Below are 25,282 nucleotides of genomic sequence, written 5' to 3'. Positions count from 1 at the left end.
TCCAGTGTTAATTCTAACTGGTTGGTGCCTGAAAGGATGCTGAAAATTTTTTGAATATTTCACCTGAATAAAAGGTTTGCATTCTTAAGATAGCCACTTTTAACGTAATGGCAAATGAATCCACTCTACCAAGAGCCCAAACTAATCAGCAAGAATTTAGCCAAGACTTGAGGAGATGTAGACTATTAAATGGACCAAAGAGATGTGCCCAGCACTGACTAAAGTCAAGGTCCCAACATGTTTTCTGCCTTCACACCCCTAAGGAATGCCATGAAATTTCAGCAGTTACAACAGTGACTCTCAGGGCTTGCAACCAAGAGAGGGAGTGGGAATCATGGAAGCAGCATCTCAGAAGGAAAGGGCATGTATAATGAGAAAGCATCCCCATCCCCACCTCAGTGCCCAAAGGATGGAGTTACAGCCTCTCTGGTAGGATGTCAGAGTGACTGCAAAACTTTCTGGGCAAAAGCCAGGGGCAGGCCCAGGAGCTCACAAGCTATGGTGATGTTCTTGCCCAGAGGGGGAAAATGCCTGCACCCTTTACCCCACCTCCCAAAAGCCTGTCTGTGGAATGCTCCCTGGCAGTTGATAAGCACTCAAATTTCAGCAGGGAATAAAGGTTAGTTTCTTTCTGAATCTTCATCCTTCGGTGGCAGGTTTGGATGTCACAGAAACCTCAGCAAGCCACATTTCTCTTCACAGGGGATAGGTCTCCTACTAAAGGCACATCTCGGGGTCAGGGAAGCCTGCAGCCAGGGAGAAAGTTGGTCATGCTCACCTTCAGTGACTGCCATCTTGGTCTTTGGGGTCCCCTGTAGCTGAGCTGTACCTTCCTACTATCCTTCCTACCTCCACCATCTCAACTCACTTTCTGAAGTGTGGTACCTATTCATAACATGGTATTAACAGCTTAAGGCACTACACTCTCAATTCCAAAGGTTATGTGTATTTTCACATAACAGCTTTATTGAGATATAATTCGCATACCATAAAATTCACCCTTTTAAAGTGTATAATTCAAGGCTGATTAGAACAACAGTCCCCTTATTTGCCAGAGATAGATTCCAAGACCCTTAGTGGATGCCTGAAACCATGAATAGTACTGAACCCTATAATACAGTGTTTTTTCCTCTTCATATATACCTAAACTTTAATTTATAAATGAGGCAACGTACCAACAAAACAGAATTTTAATATACAGTAATAAGTTATATGAATGTTGTCTCTCTCAAATCTGACTGTACTACACTCACCCTTCTTGTGATCAATCTTATAAACAAGACAGCTACTAAGTATCTGCATGAGCAGACAGTATATACAGTACGGATGTGCTGGACAAACGGATAATTCATGACCCAGGTGGGACAGAGAGGTACGGTGCAAGATTTCATCATGCTACTCAGAAGAGTGTGAAACTTGAAACTTATGAATTGTTTATTTCTGAAATTTTCCATTTAATATTTTCAGACTGCAATAGACAGGTTACTGAAACTACAGAAAGCAAAACCATGGATAAGGGTGGGCTACTGAATGTTCAGAGGTGCAACTACCACCACTCTAATTTTAGAGTATTTTCAAGACCCCAAAAAGAATCCCCTTACCTATGAACAGTCACTCCCTATTTCTACCTCCTTCAGCCTCTGGCAACCACTAATCTACTTTACTTCTATAGATTTATCTATTCTGGATATTTCCTGTAAATGGAATAATATGTGGTCTTTGGTACCTGGTTCCTTTCATTTAACATTGTGATTTTTTTTTTTTTTTTGAGACGGAGTCTCGCTCTGTCGCCCAGGCTGGAGTGCAGTGGCCGGATCTCAGCTCACTGCAAGCTCCGCCTCCCGGGTTTATGCGATTCTCCTGCCTCAGCCTCCCGAGTAGCTGGGACTACAGGCGCCCACCACCTCACCCGGCTAGCTTTTTGTATTTTTTTTAGTAGAGACGGGGTTTCAACGTGTTAGCCAGGATGGTCTCAATCTCCTGACCTCATGATCCGCCCATCTCGGCCTCCCAAAGTGCTGGGATTACAGGCTTGAGCCACCGTGCCCGGCTAACACTGTGATTTCAAGGATTATCAATGTTGTAGAATGTATTGGCATTTCATTCCTACTTACAGCCGGATAACATTCACTTACAAGGCTACATTGTATTTTGCACTCATTGGTTGATAGACATTTGGGTTCTTTCTCATTTTGGCTATTATGAATAATGCTGCTATAAACATTCATGGCAACTCTTAGGTTTAACCTTTGAGGGACAGCCAAACTCAAAAGTGACTCACCATTTTATATTCCCACCAGCAATGTACGATGGTCCTGATTTCTCCACTTCCTCACCAATACCTATCTTTCTTATTCTAGTTATCCCAGTGGGTGTGAAGTCGTATCTCATTGTGGTTTATCTTGGCAGCTCTCTGATGGAAATGTTAAGCATCTTTTCATGTGCTTATTGACCACTGTATATTTTCCTTGGAGAAGAGTCTATTTAGATCCTTTGCTGATTTTTTAATTGGATTTTTTCTTTCTTTCTTTTTTTTTTTTTTAGTATTGAGTTGTAAGAGTTTTTTATATATTCCAGATACAAGTCTCTTATCAGATTTAGTATTTCCAAATATTTTCTCCCATTCTGTGGGTTGTCTTTTTACTTTCTTGATGGCATCCTTTGAGGTACAAAAGCTTTTTTTGATAAGTCTAATTTATCAAATTTGTTTTTTGTTGTTGCTCATGCATTTGGTGACATAGCTAAGAAGTGTTGAGAGCTTCTAAAAGGAATCAGCTTCAGATCTTGTTTCCACTAACACTGGGAAAGTCACAAAAGAGTTTTCATTCTCAGGAAAAAAATTAATTTGATTAAGAAATATTTAAGATATACAAAAAGGTACAATGAATAACATACATTTGTGTCTTTGCTACCCAACTTATGAAATTTTACCGATAAAGCTGAAGTCCTCTGTGACCCCTCCGTTCCCCTTCCAGAGGCAACTATTACCCTGAATTTGGTGTTTATTATTCTCATGCATGTTTATACTCTTACTACATGTGTATCCTTTATCAGTATGCAGTATTATACTGTCTTTTTAAATTTCAAACAAATAGCATGTAGTGCACATTCTGCAATTTGCTTTTTCTCTGCCCTAAGTGAAGCAGAGAAAATGGGCAGGAAAACCAGAAAATTGAGGTTTTGTTTTTCTGAACAGTTAAAAGGTTCTAATTTGAACCATTTTTTTTGAAAAATCTACTCTCCCAAAGTCTACCTATGTAAATCCAAATACACAGTTATTCTTCTATCAGTTTTCCCATCTGTAAAATTAGGATAATCTGTACTTCTTACCCCATGTGAAATTTTTGAAATAAACATTCTTTTAAAACTTTGAAAATAGCTTGTAGAAATTCAAGGTTCTGTGGGTGTTAGTCATCCAATGCCTTCCCAAGGTTTAAGTGAGATGATAGAACTATAGTCCTTTGAGCAGTTTTTTGGAGTAAGCAGCTCTCTTGAGTTACTGTTTGAAAAGCCTGATGGCTCTGCAGAACAATGAATCATCCCCTAAAATCGCACAGCCTTTTAATTTCAAAAAATAAACCTGAGACATTCTTCATTTTACAGGTGCAGAAACCAAATCCTTTAGCAGTCACTTGGCCTTTCTGGGATCTCCTGTTCCCTGGGTCAGGCCTAAAGTCACTCACCTGGCCTCTGGTCTAACCCTCTCATGCTGCAGAATTCAAGATCCAGCCTCAAGTCAGATTTGCTCGCTTTAGAATCAGTCACAAAAGTGCGGGCTGAACAGTCCACTACACTTTACCTTTCCACTCTCAGTATGGAGCAATCATGAAAGAGGAACAGATGTGACTCTTATATGTCAATTACCAAAGCACAAAAGAAAAAGCTGGTGTCTTCTAAAAGCTTCAGCAAGGCCAATGGGGAAAAAAAAAAATTAATAAAAAAGAAAAAGCTGGCACCAAATAGCTTCCTTCACTAAAGAGTAAGAAGTTAGACAGATATAATTTACAACCAAGGTGTGTTCCCAACAGCAGGCCAGGGTCTATGAACAGATTATACCACCTGCTGCTGCCATACTTCCTTTCCGAGGGCTGACTTTGCTGGCAGCACTCACTCCCATCATTCACCCTACTCTACCAAATGGGTCCTCAAGGCTTGGCAGGGAATCTTCATCACACAGAGGGATCCCTGCCTAAAGCCATTTCCACCTAGAAGGCATGTCACGTGTGGAGCAGTACATGGATTAAACCAACAGAGAGTATCAAGTGAATGGGTGCTCTTTCCCAATTTCTGACACTCATGATCATTACTTGCATCTTTTTCTGAGCTCACTGCTCCTACCACTACTTACTGTTGCTTTCTTCTGCTCCAGGCAGATTCTCCCAGCTAAAGTTCCACTGTAGCCCAGAACTTCTCTAATTCTATGAATCAGTGCTTTCAATCATGGAATCATTAAAAAAAAAAAAAAAATAGTGCCTACCAATGACTTAGGAGGATCGCTCTTTCATAGAGCACTTGGTTCCAAGTGCGGTTAAAACAAAACCTAGAAGAAATTCACTTTACTTTGGTTGCAAAAATGGAGCTGAAGAGATACATATATATTTGGTAAAGACTCTTTATCTGTAATTTTTCTGATTAGACTATAATTATAAATAGCTGGCATCTACTCTGAAAAACAAACCAATAAGGGAAGGAAAGGCCAAATGCCTGCAAAAGAACAGAAAGAAGCAGTCCAAATGAGATAAAGCACTAGCTACAGATTATATTACTTACTTGTGCCTAGTTTCTTCTTCAAAAAGCAGCATCCAAGGGCAAAAGGGTTCAAACGTGAGATCCTAGGTAAACTATTTCCTTCTAGAGTCAAAGAAGAGTTTTCCTTTTTTTTTTTTTTTTTTGTGAGACAGAGTCTTGCTCTTGTTGCCCAGGCTAGAGTGTAGTGGCACGATCTTGGCTCGCTGCAACCTCTGCCTCTCGGGTTCAAGCGATTCTCCTGCTTCAGCCTCCTGAGTAGCTGAGATTACAGGCTCCCGCCACCACACCCAGCTAATTTTTGTATTTTTAGTAGAGACGGGGTTTTGCCATGTTGGCCAGGCTGGTGTCAAACTCCTGACCTCAGGTGATCCGCCCACCTTGGCCTCCCAAAGTGCTGGGATTACAGGTGTGTGAGCCACCGCACCCAGCCAGAGTTTCTTATAGGTATGAATATGTCTATGTCTTAGATACAGGGTGGTATAAAAGAACCATTTCAAAAATCTAAAGATATTTCCTACTTGTTAATATTGTGTTTCCTAATTGTTAATAGATCATTTTCCAGTACAAGCAGAACTAAAAATTCTTGAGGAAAACTACTTCTTGGGAGTAGTTTTGCAAGTAACCTTGCAAGGATACAGCTCTTGCTTTGAAACTCAGACATCTTATAAAGATAAGACCTGTTAACAAAATAGAATCTACTTTCACATTCAAAAGGTAACCTGGAAACTGCTCCAGGTACCACTTAGTTAACTGAAGCAGATAGGAAAAAAATAAAAAGTAAAAAAAATTAAAAAACCTCAGAAGATATCATTGTTTAAATACACTCTATTTTATTTTGTCTTAAAATAGTTCAACCTTTATGCTACAGACTTATTTCAAAAAACAGAAAATCTTATCTTGCACCAAAAAATATATATATAACACTCTGTTTTATTATTTTTTCTCCAAAGACCATTAAATACTAAAGGGAAACAAAACCTAAATAATGAATGTAAAGAACCAATTTTTGTTTTAAAAACTAGAGTTGCACATTTGAAAACATTAATTCTAAGCAATGATTTGTCGTCACTGCATCAAGTCCACACTCACACTCCAGCAACAGCAGATCCATTAACTGCCAAGTGCATTGGTTCCTAGCCATACAATGGCTAACATTTCATTTTCACGGTAAGAGGAGCAAAAGGCTTCAATGGCCTCTGTACTCTTTAAAAAACAAAACAACAACAAAAATATTTCCTAGTTATCCAGTGATTTTTTTTTAAGATCACTACCTTTTAAAATTTGTTAAGAGAATAAGAAGTAAGTAGTGTTTTAAATAAAATGAAAAAATACAACAGCATCAGACTAAAATACGTGATTATTTTAAACAAACAGTGCACAATCTGAGGAAGTTTGGTTAGGGCACAATCATTTTTATATCTACATGGAAGTCACATCATACACATATTGGAGAACAGGGATTGGGGTGCTTGCTTTGCCTTAAAAAAAAAAAGTTTAAAACTAAAAGACAAAATAGTGTCCCCAGCTTTTTCAAAAACCTTTGTGACAGTATGAAAAGCAGGTAACAAACTTATTTTAAGTTAGTTATGGTGCTAATCTACTAAAAGTAAAGATGAACAAATGACTAAATTAGTAAACCAGACGATTCATATTGATAATTGATAATAAAAGCAAAGTTTATGGGATGTTTGCCAAAAATAAACTGAATGAAATAAACTGAATAAAAAAGAATGCATTATTCATTCAGTCTGGCCCCTACCATCAAAATGAAAAGACAATTACTGGAGAGCAGCACTTATAGGTTACATGGCAGTCATGATGATAAAACAGCTAGGTCACTGCTCTGTTTTTCACAAATCGGAGGGAATGGAAACTTTACCAAGTCAGTGGCATAAACCAATCTGTGACCCATGTGTACCATTTTAGCAGAGAGATTACTCTGAAGACAACGTCCTGTGAAGCATAAAGAACTACTTATGCTACCAAACGTAAAACTCTGATTAAGAAAAATCCCTTTAAAATAAACTTCAAATGTCACAGGAGTTGTATACCACGGAATTGTATCATTAATACCTTGCCTGAAACCACACTCTCCACTCTTCTGAAAACAGCAATGAAAGGAGAGTTGAAACAGTCTCTCTACAGTTATTAGGGAAATGTCCCGACCTAGTAGGGGAGAGCTGTCTATCTCCACCATCCCTTCCCCTCCCCTCTTCATCTTAATATCCAAATCTCTGTTCTGGTCCATTAAGTCAGGCAGTTGGGAGCTGGACTAGGAATAAGTGAGGGAAAAGTGCAAGCTGACATAAACGCAAAGGGCCAGAGAAGAGACTGGTTACAGCTCCACTCTGTTCCTCATTCACAGTGCACACAGCACACCAACTCTGTAGAGGATGACTATTAGGGACTATGAAGAAAATATGTCACGGGAAATCACCTGCTGTGTGGAATTGGGGGGGAAAAAAATATGTGGTTAACATAAGAACGGGTCATGCAAAAACATTCATTAAAATGGGCCTCTGCCCTGATAGTGGGGGGAAAAAATAAGCTGCAAAAACTTCAAGTCACATAATCCACTCTATTCTCTTCTCAATGATTTTCCTGGAAAACACAGACCAGAAATTGTACATTTCTGCTTTGTCTAGTATTTTAATTCAAGTCAAAAACTATGTGTAACAGTAAAATTCAATAAATTAATCCTAAAGTAAAATGTGAAGGTCCAAGGATACACCAGTAGTGAATCTTCAGACGGTCCTACTTTGCTCTGGCCTCTGGGTCTTTGGTTTTTGTCTAGAATTGTGGCCATGTGAGAGATTGATTTGCTAAAATTGGAGGTTCATGATCTTAAAAGCCTGATCTAATAAAAGCAGGAAAAAAAAAAAAAAACTGATGAAGGACAGAGGCCAGATCAAATGAGATGTTATCAGAGAAGATCAAAGAAGAAGGAATATATAGGAGAACTAATGCAACAAGAAGGGTAAAGGAATAAACTTGTCTTTACAAAACAAAAAAAAAGAAGAAGAAGAAGAACAGGCCAGGCAGGTGGAGGCAGGCAGACTCTGATGCGTGCTTAGGTGGGGTGTGTGTCATTCATCTCAGCAGCCCCCAGAGCACCCACCCCTCACAGTGCCTTATGCAGAGCAGGCACTTGGTAAATTTGTTTGCTGAATGAAAACTGAAAATGGTAGTTCTCATACTCTTATGATAAGAAGAGCCACCAGGGGATTTGGAGAGAGAGGCAAAGGGCCATAGTAATGGTAACAATGGAAACAAACACACACACAAAAAAAGCAAACAAAAACCCATGAAAAACAAAAAGTGAAGTCTTCTAAACCAATATTACTTCACTCCCCCTGTGCAGAATAGTGTTCTAACTCTAGGTATTGCTTTTAAAAGAATTCACTAGTAACTACAACATATTATAAGAAAGAAGGTAGTAACTAATGCCACAAAATTCCAATGCTGGCATTTCCTGAATTCCCTGAAGCTCCTACTACCCTTTGCTAATCCTTTTAGATACTGTAAAACTTACCAATTAACGTGCTTTGCATCTGACTTCTTATGGTACATTCTGATTCTTCTTATGGTATTTTTTTTTCTTAGAAGATAGAGGAGAAAAATACCCAAATACAACATCAGGTCCACTTCATCTTGGATGTTAAACAGTTGTTGCTACATCCTCTTCATATAGAGACCAGCTATGAAAGACAGCACTTTCCTCTCAGATTTGCAAGTGCCTGTAGCCTCAGAGGCCACGTAACTTTTCATATTCTTCCCAACAGGTTTCTATGTTCACCCATTATTTGACTAAACCAGAAAAAAAAGCCGAGGGAGAGAGATTTTTCCCACTGAACTCTTAATACTTTCAGATGCCCAGAAAACCTCATGGTGGGTATCTATCTGAAATGCCTCTGTCTCCAAGGAGACATTTTGCAAAGAGTTATTAATTATTGCAACAAGGAGACCAACTAAGTCACCTTAGTAGTATTTATAAACACAAAGGGACATGTCAATTATCTGTGCTGTGGGAAGTCAACAGGAGCAAACTCAGGAAAGAAGGCAGAAGACTTACTTAAAATAAAGAAAAAATACTTTTAATACTTCTGTCTTCTATTTTTAAGGACAGGTTTTTAAATGCACATGCCCTACTAGGTGCCAATAAGGACCTGACTGATATGTGTGCGAATGCCCTAAGATGGAAGTGCCAATGGGGTGGGCAGATAGTGGTCAAGTCTAGATATTAATTTCATTATACAGAAAAATAAATACAAGATTCAAAAACTGAAACCCATTTTGCCTGGCAATTAAAATATTATTCTAAAAGGAAGGCAGAGTTTCCTAAGATTAAAAGTCACCAAGTAAAATAAAGCTGTCTAATAAAATTCATCATTCTCATATTCCTACTGAGTGAAGGAAGAAATTCTTTTCTCTGTGATAAGTTATTTTCCTAAGTGACTTCTTTTAATTAAAAAAAGGGGAAGAGGAGGGAATTTTCCATGAGTTTGAATCCTACAAATGCCACAAACAGCTTCTGAAGCTGAAGCTATGACAATGAACTTCCATGTCACAAAGGATGAGGAAGTGGAAGGGAACAGTGCAGAGGAAACACAGTGACATTGTATTACAGTAGGTATTTACGCCTGCTATCCTCATCCAAGGTAAGGTCAACAACTTCTGCTGGTGAAGCCCAAGTCTGCTGGGGAGTCACAGCAGTCCATGACTGTGTTTGCCTGGTGCTAACATACTGCGTGCCCGAGCCATGCTTCCATGAAGAAACACTCTGAATCACACCACCTCGAGGATGAACACACCTGCAATCGAGATGAAGAACAAAAGCATGGTTAATTCCACCACAGGAAAAACAGAAGACGATATGACCTCAGTTGTACTGATCAACATTTTTACTAAGATAAACCTAGTATGCAAGTTCATAAAACCCACAATCAATATCCTTCCCTCCATCTCTGTCTCCCTCTCTCCCCACCCCACGGCACTCCACTTGGTCTCTCTCTCTCAATTTAGCCTTAAAAAGGCCAAGGGTCTTATCTCAGCCGGAAACTCCTGAGCTGTGTCTAAATTAGTCACTGACCATGGGTGAGAGGATGTTTCTCTGGACTCATTTACACCTCTGGGATCTTCATGACAGGGCAACACATAAATCCAGAACAAAGATGCCCAAACAATCTTAGTCTGAACAAACCAAACAGTAAGAAAAATAGTTAAAACTTGTTCTTAAAATAAGCTTTATAATTGGTAATAATGCCTTCAAAGACAGTGACAGTAATACCCTTTTATAGATTAAATTTCTAAAAGTCTGTCAGTAACAGATCATGAATAAAGGATCAATTTCCCTTGTCCTGAAGGTCACAACAGAAGCACTTGGTTCATTCAACAGAATCGCTTACAATTTGGTTCCGTGAAAGTAACACAGCTGAATCTTCAGTTTAGATCCACTAAAAGGGTTCTATCAGAGGGACAGAACTGCCTTGTTAGCAAGTCATACCAAGAGTTCACTGAAATAAAATTGTTTCAGAAACACTGACAGTTTGAATTCCACATTCCAGTCAAATGATAGAATTGTGAACCTCCAGGCCAAAACACTAAGTTCTGACTCAAATGAGAGGAAGGCAGGCAACTCATGAGACCAATGCTATGTCCTCTCATCTAAACTTTCTGAGCAGACCTTAGGTAGCGTACGTGAGAAGTAACAAGTGGCATGAGTCCAGTCACTAAACTACCACAGTGGCTCCTGAGCAGCTGTCTGACGATCTGTAAGCAACAAATAATGCTGGGCCACTTGAGAATTTCGGCTTTGATTTAATGCTACCTAAACTCCCAGGTTCAAAAGAACATTCAGGTAATAATGGACAAGATTCAGTTGCAAAACTACCCCAAGGACCCTTAAGCTCCTGCAAACATGCCCTACTCCTACAAAGGCTTAACCTGGTAACTTCTCCCTTACTAAGAAAAGTTCCTAAGAACAGAACTCTCAGGGCCAGAGCAGAGGGCAGAATGCAAATTTGTTACAGTACCAGAAGCCCGTCATCTGTCCAGAGATGGGCTAAGTAGTTACTAACCCAGAGGCTACTACCTTTTCAAATATTAGCTAGCGAAATAAATAGGAACATTAAAATAAGGGACATAAAGCCCAATGTCTAATTCATATCTGTTCAACCCATTATATAAATTCATATTAAATGACCATGTAGTCATGGAAAAATGTCAGCCAAAGGAGTCCATTCAACATTTATAGAAATGGTTTTGAGGACTGAAGGCCAATGAAACACTACATTTACTAAGCAGTTTCACATATATTATCTCATTGGACAATTCCGACAGACCTATGAGGTAAGCATGGAATTTACTATCCTCACTCTACAGAGGGAAACTGAGGCTTAAACAGGTTACATGATTTGCTCAGATTCACAATGCTTGAAAGTGATAGGCCAAGGAAGACAGGTCGGATTTTGGGTCCAATGCTTTCCATATCATGTTGCTGCTTTACAGATATGTGTATCAAATTGGGTGTGGCAAAACACAGCTAAAATCATCAGAATACAAAGATAGGCCCAAACTAACAATTTAGAAGTATAAAGTTACTTGACAATTCAAAAGCTCACCTGTACAAGCACTAATTGAAGTCAAGCTGGCTAGAAACCTGGTAAGAATTCAGGCAATGAATGAGTGGCAGAGAGAGTCAATGTAATCTTTGGCAGAATTTCTAAAAATATCTTCGAAGTAAAAGAACTATATTGTCCCAATTGTTTATCTGTATTGCTCACTAAGTAATCATACAATGTAACATCAGGCAATGGCTTTTTAAAAAATCTGATCTAATCTGTTTATTATACAGAAGAAAAAACCTAGGCCAAAAGACAACCACCTAGGCTCTTAAACAAGTTAAGTATAGAACTGGAATAAAATCAGGTCTCCACTCAATGGTTTATTTTCCACTGAATAAGAATGCCTTCTTCAGGCTATACCTGAAGTTACTATAGCATGTTTGACTGAGAGAAGCACTGCCTGGTTCCCAGGGCCATTCGATAAGCAGCAAAGAAGAGTCTAGAAAGTGTCTGGCATAGGAAAAGAACTGGGAGAGTAAGAGGTTTAGAGACCATATCTCCTACTGAGGAATGGCTGAAGGAGACAGAATAGGAGACAGGGCACTTCAACTATCTAAAAATAGATCACTTCTGTAGTTATGTTACAAATGGTTCCAGTTACCAAAAACCAGCTTAGGCTACTTTAAATAATAAAGAGAATTTATTAGAAGGACACTGGGCACCTCAAAGAGCCTAAGATGACGGAACAACCCCTGACCCTCTCTATTTCTCCTACTTCAAAATTTTAGATTATCTGGAGAATGTGATGATACTACCTTTGGTCAAAAGCTTTCCTAACTCTAATTATTAATAGTTGTACATGGAATTCCCAAAGACGGGAGAATCACTGTGAGGCGGAAGCCACCATGAAAGGTACTATTTCATGCTCAAGGTAAAACTACTGAGAGCATGCTAAGAACCGTGAATCAGTTTTTAGAAGGCAAGTTTCAGATAATCATTGCTATAGAACAAAGCCACTAACAAATAGAATGAATTGCCTTTTAAGCGCTCAAGTAATTGCTGAGGCATTTGTCAGGAATGTTAAGGAAGATTTTAAGATGCCCTCCAAGGTCAACAGTGACTTTAACATTTGTTCAAAAACAGGCAAAACAATCATTAAAAGTCAGAATAGGCTGGCACGGTGGCTCATGACTCTAATCCCAGTACTTTGGGAGGGTGAGATGGGAGGATCGCCTGAGCTCACAAGTTCGAGACCAGCATGGGCACCATGGTGAAACCCCATCTCTATCTCACACACACACACACACACACAAAATCAGCTGGGTGTGGTAGTAGGCACCCGTGCTCCCAGCTACTCGGAAGGCTGAGGTGAGAGGATGGCTTGAGCCTTGGCGGTCAAAGCTGCCGTGAACAGAAATCATGCCACTGCACTCCAGCCTGGGTGGCTGAGCTTTGTCTCAAAAAAAAAAAAGAAAAAGTCAAGATAGTAGTCACAGGGGAAAAGAGAAGGGGGAGGTTGTAATTAGAAAGTAGTGCAGAGTGGCTGAGCGTGGTGGCTCACGCCTGTAATCTCAGCACTTTGGGAGGCCAAGGCAGGTGGATTCACAAGGTCAGGAGATCAAGACCAGTCTGGCTAACATGGTGAAACCCTGTCTCCACTAAAAATACAAAAAATGAGCCAGGCGTGGTGGCATGCACCTGTAGTCCCAGCTACTCCGGAGGTTAAGGCAGGAGAATCGCTTGAACCCAGGAGGCGGAGGCTGCAGGGAGCTGAGATCGCGCCACTGTACTCCAGCCTGGGTGACAGAACGAGACTCCGTCTCAAAAAAGAAAGCACAGCATGACTTCTGTGTTTTGATCTGAGTGCTTGTTACTTGGGTATAAGGAGTTTGCAAAAATTAAAGATACATTATTAGTTACCTATACGTGTTATTAGCCAATAAAATATTCACAAAAATCATTTACTTTAATGATCTCAAACACACTGAATAAAATGGGAGTTAGGAGATGGATGAGGACAGAACAAGGCTTTTAACACATTTTTTTTAAACCACAGAGGGAAAAAACAGTCCATCTAGTAAACAGAAGGGTGCTAGAGAAATATTTCAACTATTTTATAAGACAGTATACATTACACAAAAATGTATACCAGATAGGGAAAAAATTCCAGGAGAAAGAGGGAGCACAATGGTTGTTAAGCCTCTGGAGTGGTCCTATAACAGATGTTAAGAGGCTCAAAATTTTGTGAGACAACATAAAAAATAAAGAGTTTCATGTATTATCACATATGCTTTTTCTGTATCATGAAAGATATGAGGTAGGAACATACTCAACTGATTTTCAATTAGTCCAATCAATTGTATTACTAATCTGTATTAGTGCAGATATAGGCTTTGTTCTCACAAAGCGTTTAATCTGCATACAATTGGTGACAGGTATGAAACACAACCTAGAGCCATATTTTGCATTTTATAACCAAGAAAATGCTTGGGTCTCGCTTCCCAAAATGTTGGGGAAAATACATTATAAACAATATGGTTTGACAGAATAATTTCCTGTTCTTCATACACTAATATCAATAGAAAGGCTGCACAGTGGAAATGAAGTGCGCGCGTGCACACACACACACACACAGAGAAGGCTCTGATGATCAACTTTTGATATAGTTAGCTTACTATTCTAGGAAAACAACATTTAAAATTAATCATTTTTACTCTTATTTATAGACAGCCTGAAGGTGACCTCTTAGATAACATTTCTACTTCTTTTTCCTAACTGAAGAGGAAATGAATCCTTGTGATTGTAGGGAAACACTCATTTGTCTCCCTAGTTTTTTTGGAGTTAATGTTAGCAACAGGGCCGGGCATGGTGGCTCAAGTCTGTAATCCCAGCACTTTGGGAGGCCGAGGCGGGCAGACTGCCTGAGCTCAGGAGTTCGCAACCAGCCTGGGCAACATGGTGAAACGCTGTCTCTACTAAAATACAAAAAATCAGCCGGGCATGGCGGCGTGCTCCTGTAGTCCCAGCTACCCAGGAGGCTAAGGCAGGAGAACTGCTTGAACTCGGGAGGTGGAGCTTTCTGTGAGCCAAGATCACACCACTGTACTCCAGCCTGGACAACACAATGAGACTCCATCTCAAAAAAAAAAAAAAAAAAGTTAGCAACTGGTCCTATGAAGCAATGAGTCTCAAATACAGCTTCCTACACCAATTATTTTGCTGAGGAATAACCCAATAGAGTGAGACTCCATCTCAAAAAAAAAAAAAAAAAAAGTTAGCAACTGGTCCTATGAAGCAATGAGTCTCAAATACAGCTTCCTACACCAATTATTTTGCTAAGGAATAACCCAATATTAACACCAATGATCACAGGATTAACAGACTAGAATGAGGTCCTCAGAACAGGTATCAAAAGAACTGTTTCAACACAGTTCCAAAACATACAGATCTGGGCTATATGTATTCATCTTCCTAGAGCAATTATCAATGAGGTCGGTAGAAGGAAACAATAACAGGACCAAGGACAAAAACACTTACTGGCCTGAAGTTTGTAAATTAAGAGTTTTGGCAAAATTAAGTGGGCACAGAAGAACTAGAGATGCTGGGAAAGTCTCCATCTCACTAGAAAAGAGCATCTGTGAAACTGGACTGTCCAAAAATTAACATCTGGAAATAACATTTAGGTAACACCAGGAGTTCAACACAGCAATACAAGGCAATCATAAAATATGCGTTCAACCATTAGTTCAGAAAGCATGCTTTCTAGTCTAGGACTAGGGGATACACAAAAGAGAAACGAATACATCAAAATCTAAAATAAAAGAATAGGGGAAGATATTAGCATTCAAGAAAAGAAAAGTAACTATCAAAAAAGGTGGGGGCGGGGAGGCATATCACAACTAGAATTACTGAGTGCAAAGGCCAAACAAAATGCTTCCAATATGGAAAAATGGCACCCAAAACAAGTCAGGGCAGCCACAATTCCAGAGAACAACTCAAGGACCAAATCTGAGTTCTTAAAAACTCTTAAAAATCCAACAACAATGTAGAATATGAAAAGAAAAAAAAAAAACAGGACAACTAAATCCAAACAAAACATCTACTCTATACATGTAAATCAAATGAGAACAAAAAGATGTGGATCAAAACCTAAAACCTTTTTCCAAGTGATAACCCTGCCAGAAACACATCAATACTTCATAACTGCAACCCTAGACCTGTAAAAGAAATAAATTCCAGATGAGATACAGGCAGCCAAGGGGCAACTCTGAAGCAACCAACAAGAACGCCTCTTCTCCTACTTGCTTCTCAGCTTTTTAATCTCAATGTCTGAAAGATTATCAGGCTACTGATACAGAAGCTGCTGGGGGGAAAAAATGTTGGAAAGACTCAGTCCTAGACCCAAGATCAATATAAAAGACACCCTCACAAAATAATAAAGGAGTCAGTTAAAAATACTCCAAAGAACCTGTAAACTCTACATTCCATTATATGGACAATTTTAACCACCAGTGAGGTTTTAAAATGGATGTCACCTACAAGATATGATTTCCCAGGATTCAACCAATGAATAAGAATAAAACACAGCTTTATGCTTCAGAGCCTGTAAGAAAAAATCCTTGAAAATAATGTAATGTTATTTAAAATGTAGACAAAGTCACTTTGTTCAAGTGTAGAATAGGGATTGTGTGTTGGGGTGGGGAGAACTGAGAATTTAAATTTCCAGGTTTTAATAGAAAGATAATGATAATTGTAACTCCAGATATAAAAATGTTGTTTTTTTTTAAAAAAGAAGATAAACATTTAATGATGAAGAAACACTGAACAAAGAAGCTAAAAATAAGTGTGGTTCATGCTGTAACATTTCTAGGCATAAGGAAACAATAAAAAGGGAGACGAGTTAGAAATTAATAGAGAACCTGACCAAGTGATATGTCTTAGCACAGAGTAAGAGACTAGATAAACAATACAGGTTTCTACCTATTCCTTCCCTATTTAAGTAGGAACCCATAAGTCCAATGAATTAACATTTGAAATGTAACTCAAAAGGAAGTTGGTGAATGAATAATATGTCCCTGACACATCTGAAGATAATTCACACACATCAATCTGTCAGTGGGCAGGGTATCATAGTAGGAACCCTAAAATTTAAAAATACAATAGTCTAGAAAGATCCTGACACATGGCTTAAAAGGATAACTTATATCGTAAGAAACAATGGTGAAATAAACCAAAGGCAAAAATTTGCTGATGTAAAGGAAGAAATCAGTAGTTCTAGCTTTCTCATCTGGTGGGTAAGTCGGCCTAAACAGAAAAATGGAAGAGAATTTAATAGGAAAAAAATTGTAATTAAGGCAGAAAAAAAAGAGGAAAGACTGAAAAATAAAAATTCTTTCCCACCAGAATAGGGAAAATAATCATTAAAAAAAGAAAGAAAGAAAGAAAAAGAGGCAGGGCATGGTGGTTCATGCCTGTAATCCCAGCACTTTGGGAGGCCAAGGTGGGCAGATCACCTGAGGTCAGGAGTTTGAGACCAGCCCGACCAACATGGAGAAACCCCATCTCAACCAAAAATACAAAATTAGCCAAGCGTGGTGGCGCATGCCTGTAATCCCAGCTACTTGGGAGCCTGAGGCAGGAGAATCGCTTGAACCCAGGAGGTGGAGATTGCAGTGAGCCTAGATTGTGTCATTGCACTCCAGCCTGGGCAACAAGAGTGAAACTCCATCTCAAAAAAAAAAGAAAAAGAAAAAATGAAGCAGCCTTACAGGCATACTTACAGAATAAAACACAATAAATACAGAAGGCATAAAAATACAAAATAGAAGATGAAGTTCTAGGACAAGACTAGTTCTCAAAAAGTCAGAATTGGCCACTTTTGGGGAGATGGCATGTTAAACTACAAATTAACTCTACATCCTTAAGGTTCCAATTATTTGACTGCAAAATGCTCTCAAAGTATACTTAGATCTCACTAGAAAAGGTACCCTTAACATACATGTATCTGTATTTCATCTCCACTCTACACTTCTAAGTTCATCTTTTATATAAAAGACAGAAGAAATGCTGGCAAATGTGCTTTATTACCTGGGTAACCAGAGTAAAATCAGATCAAAGAGCCAGGTAATGAATACACTATGTTATATACCTATTTATCAGAAAATCACAACTTCACTCTTGTGGCATGGGAGAAAAGTTGTTTGCTTTATACAAAACACACAAGCTCTAAAGTCTAAAGTTTGGGGGGTGGGTGGGTGTGTGCACGTGCGGTGGGGGAGGTGGGGAGAAGAGGATGTTCCAGAATGTTTCAGAAGAATATCGCTGAAAGGGCTGGAACCAATTATTATGAACATACCTTAAAGCAGGAGTCAGCAAATGTATTCTGCAAAGGTATTGACTTTTCAGACAGTACATACCTTAGGCTTTGGGGAGGACATATAATCTCTGTTGAAATGATTCAACTTTGCCAATGGAGTGCATAAACAGACATAGATGATTACATACAAAATGAACAAGCACGGTTGTTAAAATAAAACTTTATTTATAGACTAAAATTTTAATTCCTGTAATTTTCACATGTCACAAAGTATCATTCTTCATTTGATTTTTTTTTTCCACCAGCCATCTAAAAAGGTAAAAATCATTCTTAGCTCACAGCCCAGACAAAAACAGGCAGCAGGCCAGAACTAGCCTATGGACCACAGTTTGCTGACCCCTACCTTAACGAATGCCAAACTTCATAAAATTATGTTTATAATGCTACATACCAACTTGATGTCTTGTGGGGTTTTTTTTAATCCCAAGAAACAAGACTCCCTTAGTTATATGAACATTACTAGAAATATATTCTGTAAAAACAGACCAAAATAACTTAAAAGTTTGCTTTTAATGAGAGACAAGGAGAGGTGCTCTAGGAAACCAGTCAAAGAGGCATGATGTCAGATGCATGTTTCCCAACTGTTTGCTCCCAGTATATTTCAAGGTAAAGTGAAAGGCAAGAAAGTACGAACGTGAGAGAAAAAAGTAGTGATACTTCTGCCTTAAATGAGAAGTCTGTCAAGCTAACTAAACATTTGCTTAAAAGAAAAAACCATCAGCTCTAGTTCACAGACATGTATGGTTGAAATGTTCTTGATATGAGACAATATATAACACACTCTAAGGCTCATATCATGTCTAAAGAAAAAGTACTTCTTAGGCCAAACAAAAGCGAGAACTCCCATCATTCATTCATGCCGGCAATGCCATAAAGTCTACCATTTTCTTTTAACTTGTTTTCTGGTTAAAATAGAATTTATAACTTAAAATATCAGACTACTCCAATTAGTATCCTACCTTGCATGTTCCTGAACTCCCACAATCTCTACTTCACTATCTGAAGAGGCAATGTTAATTTCTTCATTGAGTGGTGCATTGCCAGCAGATGTTTTGTCACTTGCTAGGAATCCTGGATCCAAATGACCTGAGAGAGAAGGGGAGAGAAAAAAGCACTATAATTTTATTTCTCATAAACAGTGGAAACAACTCATTGACAGATTTGTCATCTAGGTTTAGTCACGGAAACAGAATCACCCTGTGAGAGCTTGCCACAGCAAAACTGTCAAATAAGCTGGGGCAGTGTTCTTTGTTCAAACATTGGTTTTAAAAAAATAAACAGAATACATGCTCATGATGTATATTCAAACAACATGGCAGTACATAAAAGTATGAACTCAAAGTCTCTCACTCGCTACCTCCTTAGGATAAATAATTTAAATGCTTTGGTAAATACCTATATCTGTCTACCTAAACCATAATAAACTCTATATATTTTATGCTGTAATGCTTTCTGCATTCAACTCCAGTCAGTTTTTAAACGACCTGCATAACCACCTAGAAGGCAGTGGGGATCTCTACTGCTTATCATTTTAATACAGCCAAACTCTAAACCGGAAAAGCCCAAAGGCACATATGGAACAATAACAGAAGTAATCTCTAATATCATATTTATACTGGGATGCTTTGTGAAAGATTTAGCATATGTTCTCTCTAAAGAAACATAGATTTGACAAAATCTGACCCAAAACTACATCTAAAAAGAAAGACTGGAGGTAAATCACAATTTTGGCTCTGAGCAACTGAAATGTAACTTGCACATTGCTGAGAGTTCTCCTTAGAAACAAACCACAAACTCTGGAAAAACAAACAGTTTGTGGCACTGGGGCATGTAAGGACTTCTTCTGTAAGAGTCTTCCCAAAGCATGTATTATATGATGCAATAAAACACATTCTCCAACATCACAGAAAACACGAGCTTCACAGAACTCTCAATAATGGCTAATGGCATGGCATCAAAGTACGTGGCTCTAAAAACAATTCTAGCAACAGCTAAAATAAATCGGCCTATGTGTACCAGCTCTTAAATGTTCTGATTTAAAAGGGTGAATTTTAGAATACCTAGGAGTTAACACAGAATAAACAGAGTTGCAATGAGTACAAATTCCCATTTACTCTCTAAAGGGTATTTTTATTTAAATATATTATGATCTGATACAAAATTATTTCCCATATTAAAAAAAAAAAAAAATCTACACGATACCTAACCTAAACTAAACCAATGTAAAGAAAATAAAATTTTGGCTCACGCCTGTAATCCCAGCACTTTGGGAGGCCAAGGCGGGCGGATCACAAGGTCAAGAGATCGAGACCATCCTGGCCAACATGGTTGAATCCCTGTCTCTACTAAAAATACAAAAATTAGCTGGGCATGGTGGCGCGTGCCTGTAGTCCCAGCTACTCAGGAGGCTGAGGATAGAGAATTGCTTGAACCCAGGAAGCGGAGGTTTCAGTGAGCCGAGATCGCGCCACTGCACTCCAGCCAGGCAACAGAGGGAGATTCCGTCTTAAAAAAAAAAAAAAAAAAAAGTAAAACATAGAAAATTTTACATACAACTCTCTTCTCTCTTCACTCAACCCAATGCTTCAAGGTTATTGAGAAATCTTGTACTTTTTTTTTTTTTTTTTTGAGATGGAGTCTCGCTCTGTTACCCAGGCTAGAGTACAATGGTGCAATCTCGGCTCACTGCAACTTCTGCCTCCTGGGTTCAAGCAATTCTCCTGCCTCAGCCTCCCAAGTAGCTGGGATTACAAGCACCCGCTACCACATCCAGCTAATTTTTTGTAATGTTAGTAGAGATGGGGTTTCGCCATGTTGGTCAGGCTGGTCTCAAACTCCTGGCCCCAGGTGATCCGCCCACCTTGGCCTCCCCAAAGTGCAGGGATTACAGGTGTGAGCCACTGCACCTGGCCAAATCTTGAATTTTCATACTCCTGTCACCCTTGAGTGTAAACCTTTTGGAAAGCTACAGACAGTCACAAAGCAAGGCTTACAATTTTTATACCTTCTGACCCTGTAAAAACCCATCCCTAATAATTTACTCTTTAGCCTTTAAATAAGCAAAATGTTATATCCAAAGATATTCATTACAGTGCTATGTAGCAACTTGGAAAAATGTATACTAACATATAAAGTATTACATATAACACTATAAAAACATGTAGATTCTGGGTAAAGCTGTGAAAAATAATCAAGTTTGAATATGATTGTGGGTCTTTTTCATAATTCTTTAGTACTATTTTTATCTTTTATCCTTCGACTGAAAAGGATGCATATATGTGAAAAATTTTTAATGCTTAGAATGGCTCCTAGCTAAACAAGTGATTGAGATTATATATCACAGTCTGCATGGGTTTGTAATCCAGATCATGTGGCACTGGCAGTGGGCACATATCTGGACCCTATAAGTACACAAAAGGTGGCATTCACCAGATAAAACTGTTTTATTAAATCTAGGGAGGCTGCTTAAATAGAATTGGTTAAGCCTTGCTTTGGTAAACCTAGATTCTTGTTCTGATCCCTAATACCTTGTTGTGGCCAAGTCTTCATCCAATTTCTACTTCAATGTTTTAGTCATGGCTATCCTCATGCACACTGTTCCAACTGTACTGCTAGGGAAGAATGCAAAATCACAGACTCTCTCAATAATTCAAACAGTCTTTACTGTTTATTTGTTTGTACCTGCAATAAATACTTGTGACATGCTATGCACTGTGCTAAGTGCTAGAAATACTATGGGGAACAAGGCAGGCATAGTCTCTACCCTCAATGAACCTGCAATATATGCAGAGATAATAAAAAGCAGTCTATTGCACCATCGCTTGAAAACTGCTCTGATAGGGAACATTCACCAGACTTGAGGGCAATCAGGGTAGCTGAGTTCTAAAGGAAGAGTAGGCACAGGTGAGGGGAAGTGGCATACGGAACATTCTGTTGTCCTTTAAGGTATAAAAGTTTGGTGAGATTTTGGGGTAACAGTCAAAAGAGTAATAAGAAACAAGGCTACCAAAGTCAGCAGGTCAGATCATGATAAGCTGTCTGGATTTAACTTCGAGAAGTAGGAAGCCACTTAATGATTTAAGCAGAGGAGTGACGTCATCTGGTTTTGCATTTTAAAGAGTTTCTTTTCAGAGTATAGAAATGAAACTGATAGCAAGCAGGACAGGAAATACTGGAGGCAACAAAATCAGACTGCTGCAGCTTCCTGGGTGAGAAATGACTGCGACTGAACTAGGAAAAAAAACAACGGAAAATACTCTGTGTGTGTGTACGAATGGAGTTAGTGACGTTGGGAATTAGGCAAATGAAAAAACACAGAAAGTCAAAAATGATGCTTAGGTTTCCGACTTAGGTAAAGGGATAGAGTTACAGGGCCATTCAGTGCACTAATAAAAGCTGAGGGTGGTTGCTTAGGGCATGATGATAATGTGCCTTTAATATATACAATAAGCAGTTCACATAACTTAAGTTTTCACATAAATAATGAGTGTTCATAATAGCAGGACTTGCAAGCAGAGACAGACTAAGACAGGTGCCAGGAATGTTTCAAAAATGAGTGAAACTATCATAAAGTCAGTAGATGACAGTCAATGGTACAATCGGTACTGTTCTAAAGCTCAGGTCAGAGATCTAAAGAGGAAATACAGACTTGCTAAATCCTCTGCAATAAGTGAGAGAATAAAGATCATCCAGAAAAGTAAAAGTGGTCTATAGAACACAACCCAAGTATTGATGAACATAAATAATTAAGAGACAGGGTGGGGCGGTGGGGCGGGGAATTAGGCTTGGTGGTATGTAACTATAGACTCAGCAACTCGGGAAACTGCGACAGGATTGCTTGAGCCCAGGGGGTCAAGGCTGCAGTGCGCCATGACTGCATCACTGCACTCCAGCTTGGGAGAAAGCCAATATAGCAAAGCAATCTGAAGAATAATGAAAGGGAAGGAAGAGTAAACACAATTTAAGAAGTTTGGCTATAGAAGAAAAGGAGATAGGATGATACTGAGTAAGGAATATGGGCTTGAGGGAGGGGTGTATGCATGTATGTATGTACGTATGTATGTATGTGTAGTTTTTAACAATGAGAGAGACCTGTTCATATTCCAAAAGGGCAGAGAATAGGTTTGACAGCAGAAAGCTGAGGTAATCTGGATTTTGAAGAATGTGGCAAGGCCATCTGCAGAGTGTAGGTGCAGGCAGATGCAGAAAAGCCAAGTAGCCACTATGAAGAAAGAATCCTGCATAAGGAAAAGGCGGGATTTATGGGAAGCACTGAGAGCCTGAATGAGGCCACAGACTAGGAAATTAAGGCAACCTTTAACTCTGTAACAAAGTGATTTTCTCCAGCTATGCTTAGCAGGGTAGATAAAGGCTCAAAGTGTGCATCCAGTGATCAGACTGCCAGGTGAGTACAACAGGAAAGCCAACTCTACAAGTGACATTTGGCAAAGGACAGCTAGGCCTATATAGGCTTGATAGGGAAGGACATGAAGCTGGGAGAGGACTGATAAAGGGATGGGTGATTGGTCCAACGACGTAGAAAAGTAGTGTGGTAGAAGTAGCTACATAAGAGAATAGAGGCCGGGTGCAGTGGCTCACACCTGTAATCCCACCACTTTGGGAGGCCAAGGCAGGCAGATCACGAGGTCAAGAGATGGAGACCATCCTAGCCAACATGGTAAAACCCCATCTCTACTAAAAATACAAAAATTAGCTGGGTGTAGTGGTGTGCGTCTGTAGTCCCAGCTACTCAGGAGGCTGAGGCAGGAGAATTGCTTGAATCCAGAAAGCGGAGGTTTCAGTAATGAGCCAAGATCGCGCCACTGCACTCCAGCCCAGTGACAGAGCAAGACTCTGTCTCCAAAAAAAAAAAGAGTGTAGAAAAGCCTACAGAGTAGAAAAGGCAAAAGCAGTAACGAGGGGTAGAAGGAAAACCAGCGATTACAAGAAGTAAAACACTGTACTTTCTCCCTCTTAGCTACCCACAAAATACAAGCACCAGGGATCATCCATTTTTTGCCATCTTATCCCAAACTCTGTTGTTTTCCTTTGCTCCAGTCACCCACTGCTCACCCTCCTACAACTTTACCACTGCTTTCTGGAATGCCAACTTCATGGTAAAATACACTGAACTTTCTCTCCACCTCCTTGTGGAAACCTGACTGACCTTCCTGAAGACGTTGTCTCCCCTGAAGTCTTCTGAAGAGGAAGCTGCTCTTAACCCCCAATGCTGGGATGCAGATCACTTATAAATTACTCATCTCCATCCTCTTGTACCAACACCAGCAGGCAGTGCCTTCCAGGAGGTTACCATTTCACTGCCATGTACTGACTCCAGGACAGTTACTCATTCATGAAACAGTCCTGGCACGTGTCTTAGTCTCTCTCTACTTACAAGTCCTGCTATCATGAATACTAATTATTTATGTGAAAAAACCACCTCAAAACTGTCTGTGCCTACTCACTAAGAAGTAAGAAGCTGGGCTGGGCTACATGGCTCACACCTGTAATCCCAGCACTTTGGGAGGCCGAGGCAGGCAGATCACTTGAGGTCAGGTGTTTGAGACCAAGTCTGGCCAACATAGCAAAACTGTCTCTATTAAAAATACAAAAATCAGGCAGGTATGGTGGTATGCCCCTGTAGTCCCACCTACTCAGGAAGCTGAGGCAGAAGAATTGCTTGAACCCAAGAGGCAGAGATTGCAGTGAGCTGAATTATACCACTGCACTCCAGCCTGGATGACAGAGCGAGAAGCCGTCTTAATCAATCAATAAGCAAGCAAGCAATGAGCTGAGCTCCAAGAGGTACTAAAAGCCACTTGTCATAGACTCACAGTAAGGGGTTCAGCCTGTTGGGATCCTAAAAATAAATAAATGAAATGAATTAAACCAAATTAAAAAGGCAGATTGTGGACAGGCAGGGTCACCATAACCAAACTCTTCTTCCTTGATCACTCAATGCTTTTAAACAACAGTAATTAAGAAAATACAACAAGAATATGACATAATTAGTTAATTCTTAGTATCTCTTTGCCCAGTTCCTATAACCAGAGTTCTAATTTATAATTCTACCGTCTCTAGTAGGAATGTTTTGTGAAACATCCATCATCAATATTTCTGAATAACCAGTCTTCACTGACTAGGACCCCGCCATCCTCACCTTACCACCTCCAATAGCCTTACTCCCGCCATCCTCACCTTACCACCTCCAATAGCCTTACTCCAGAGCTAGAAATATCATCACTTTATTTTTTATGAAAAGTTACTATGTTACTTTTGTTAATTTTGTACTGTCTTAAAAAAACAAAACAAGGTACCATCACCAACATTTCAGATTCTTCTAACTTTATTCATTCATTATGGATCTAAAAACTAGTAATATTCCTTCCACACTGTTAGATAATCCAAACAATTCTGGCAGTGCAATTTCTGCCGTAAAAATTGCAATCCAAACCTGCTGGTATTTAACATGGTTATAAAACCCAAACAATATGCTAAAACTGGTCACTTAAAATTGGGGTCTGCTTTTTTTTTTTTTTTTTTTTTTTGAGATGGAGTTTTGATCTTGTTGCCCAGGCTGGAGTGCAACAACGTG

At 39.3% G+C, this 25,282-nt stretch overlaps 1 protein-coding gene across 3 annotated transcripts in view; it reads right to left on the bottom strand.

Annotated features, from left to right (window-relative positions):
- Positions 1-5,556: 5,556 nt before the first annotated feature.
- C19H18orf25 (chromosome 19 C18orf25 homolog) overlaps positions 5,557-25,282 on the bottom strand; it is a 98,760-nt gene continuing 79,034 nt past the window's right edge. For 2 of the 3 annotated variants that reach the window (XM_009192662.4, XM_003914343.4), the window contains exons 4-5: positions 18,648-18,774; positions 5,557-9,560 (exon numbers count right to left, since the gene is read on the bottom strand). In XM_009192662.4, the coding sequence (XP_009190926.2) occupies positions 9,371-9,560; positions 18,648-18,774 (317 nt within the window). In that variant the 3' untranslated portion in view covers positions 5,557-9,370. The remainder of the gene's footprint in view (positions 9,561-18,647; positions 18,775-25,282) is intronic. The other variant, XM_003914342.5, reaches the window with a different exon arrangement.

Source organism: Papio anubis, chromosome 19, assembly GCF_008728515.1.
Source record: "Papio anubis isolate 15944 chromosome 19, Panubis1.0, whole genome shotgun sequence".
NCBI classification, from domain to species: domain Eukaryota; kingdom Metazoa; phylum Chordata; class Mammalia; order Primates; family Cercopithecidae; genus Papio; species Papio anubis.
This window is presented reverse-complemented; position numbering and strand designations above follow the sequence as displayed.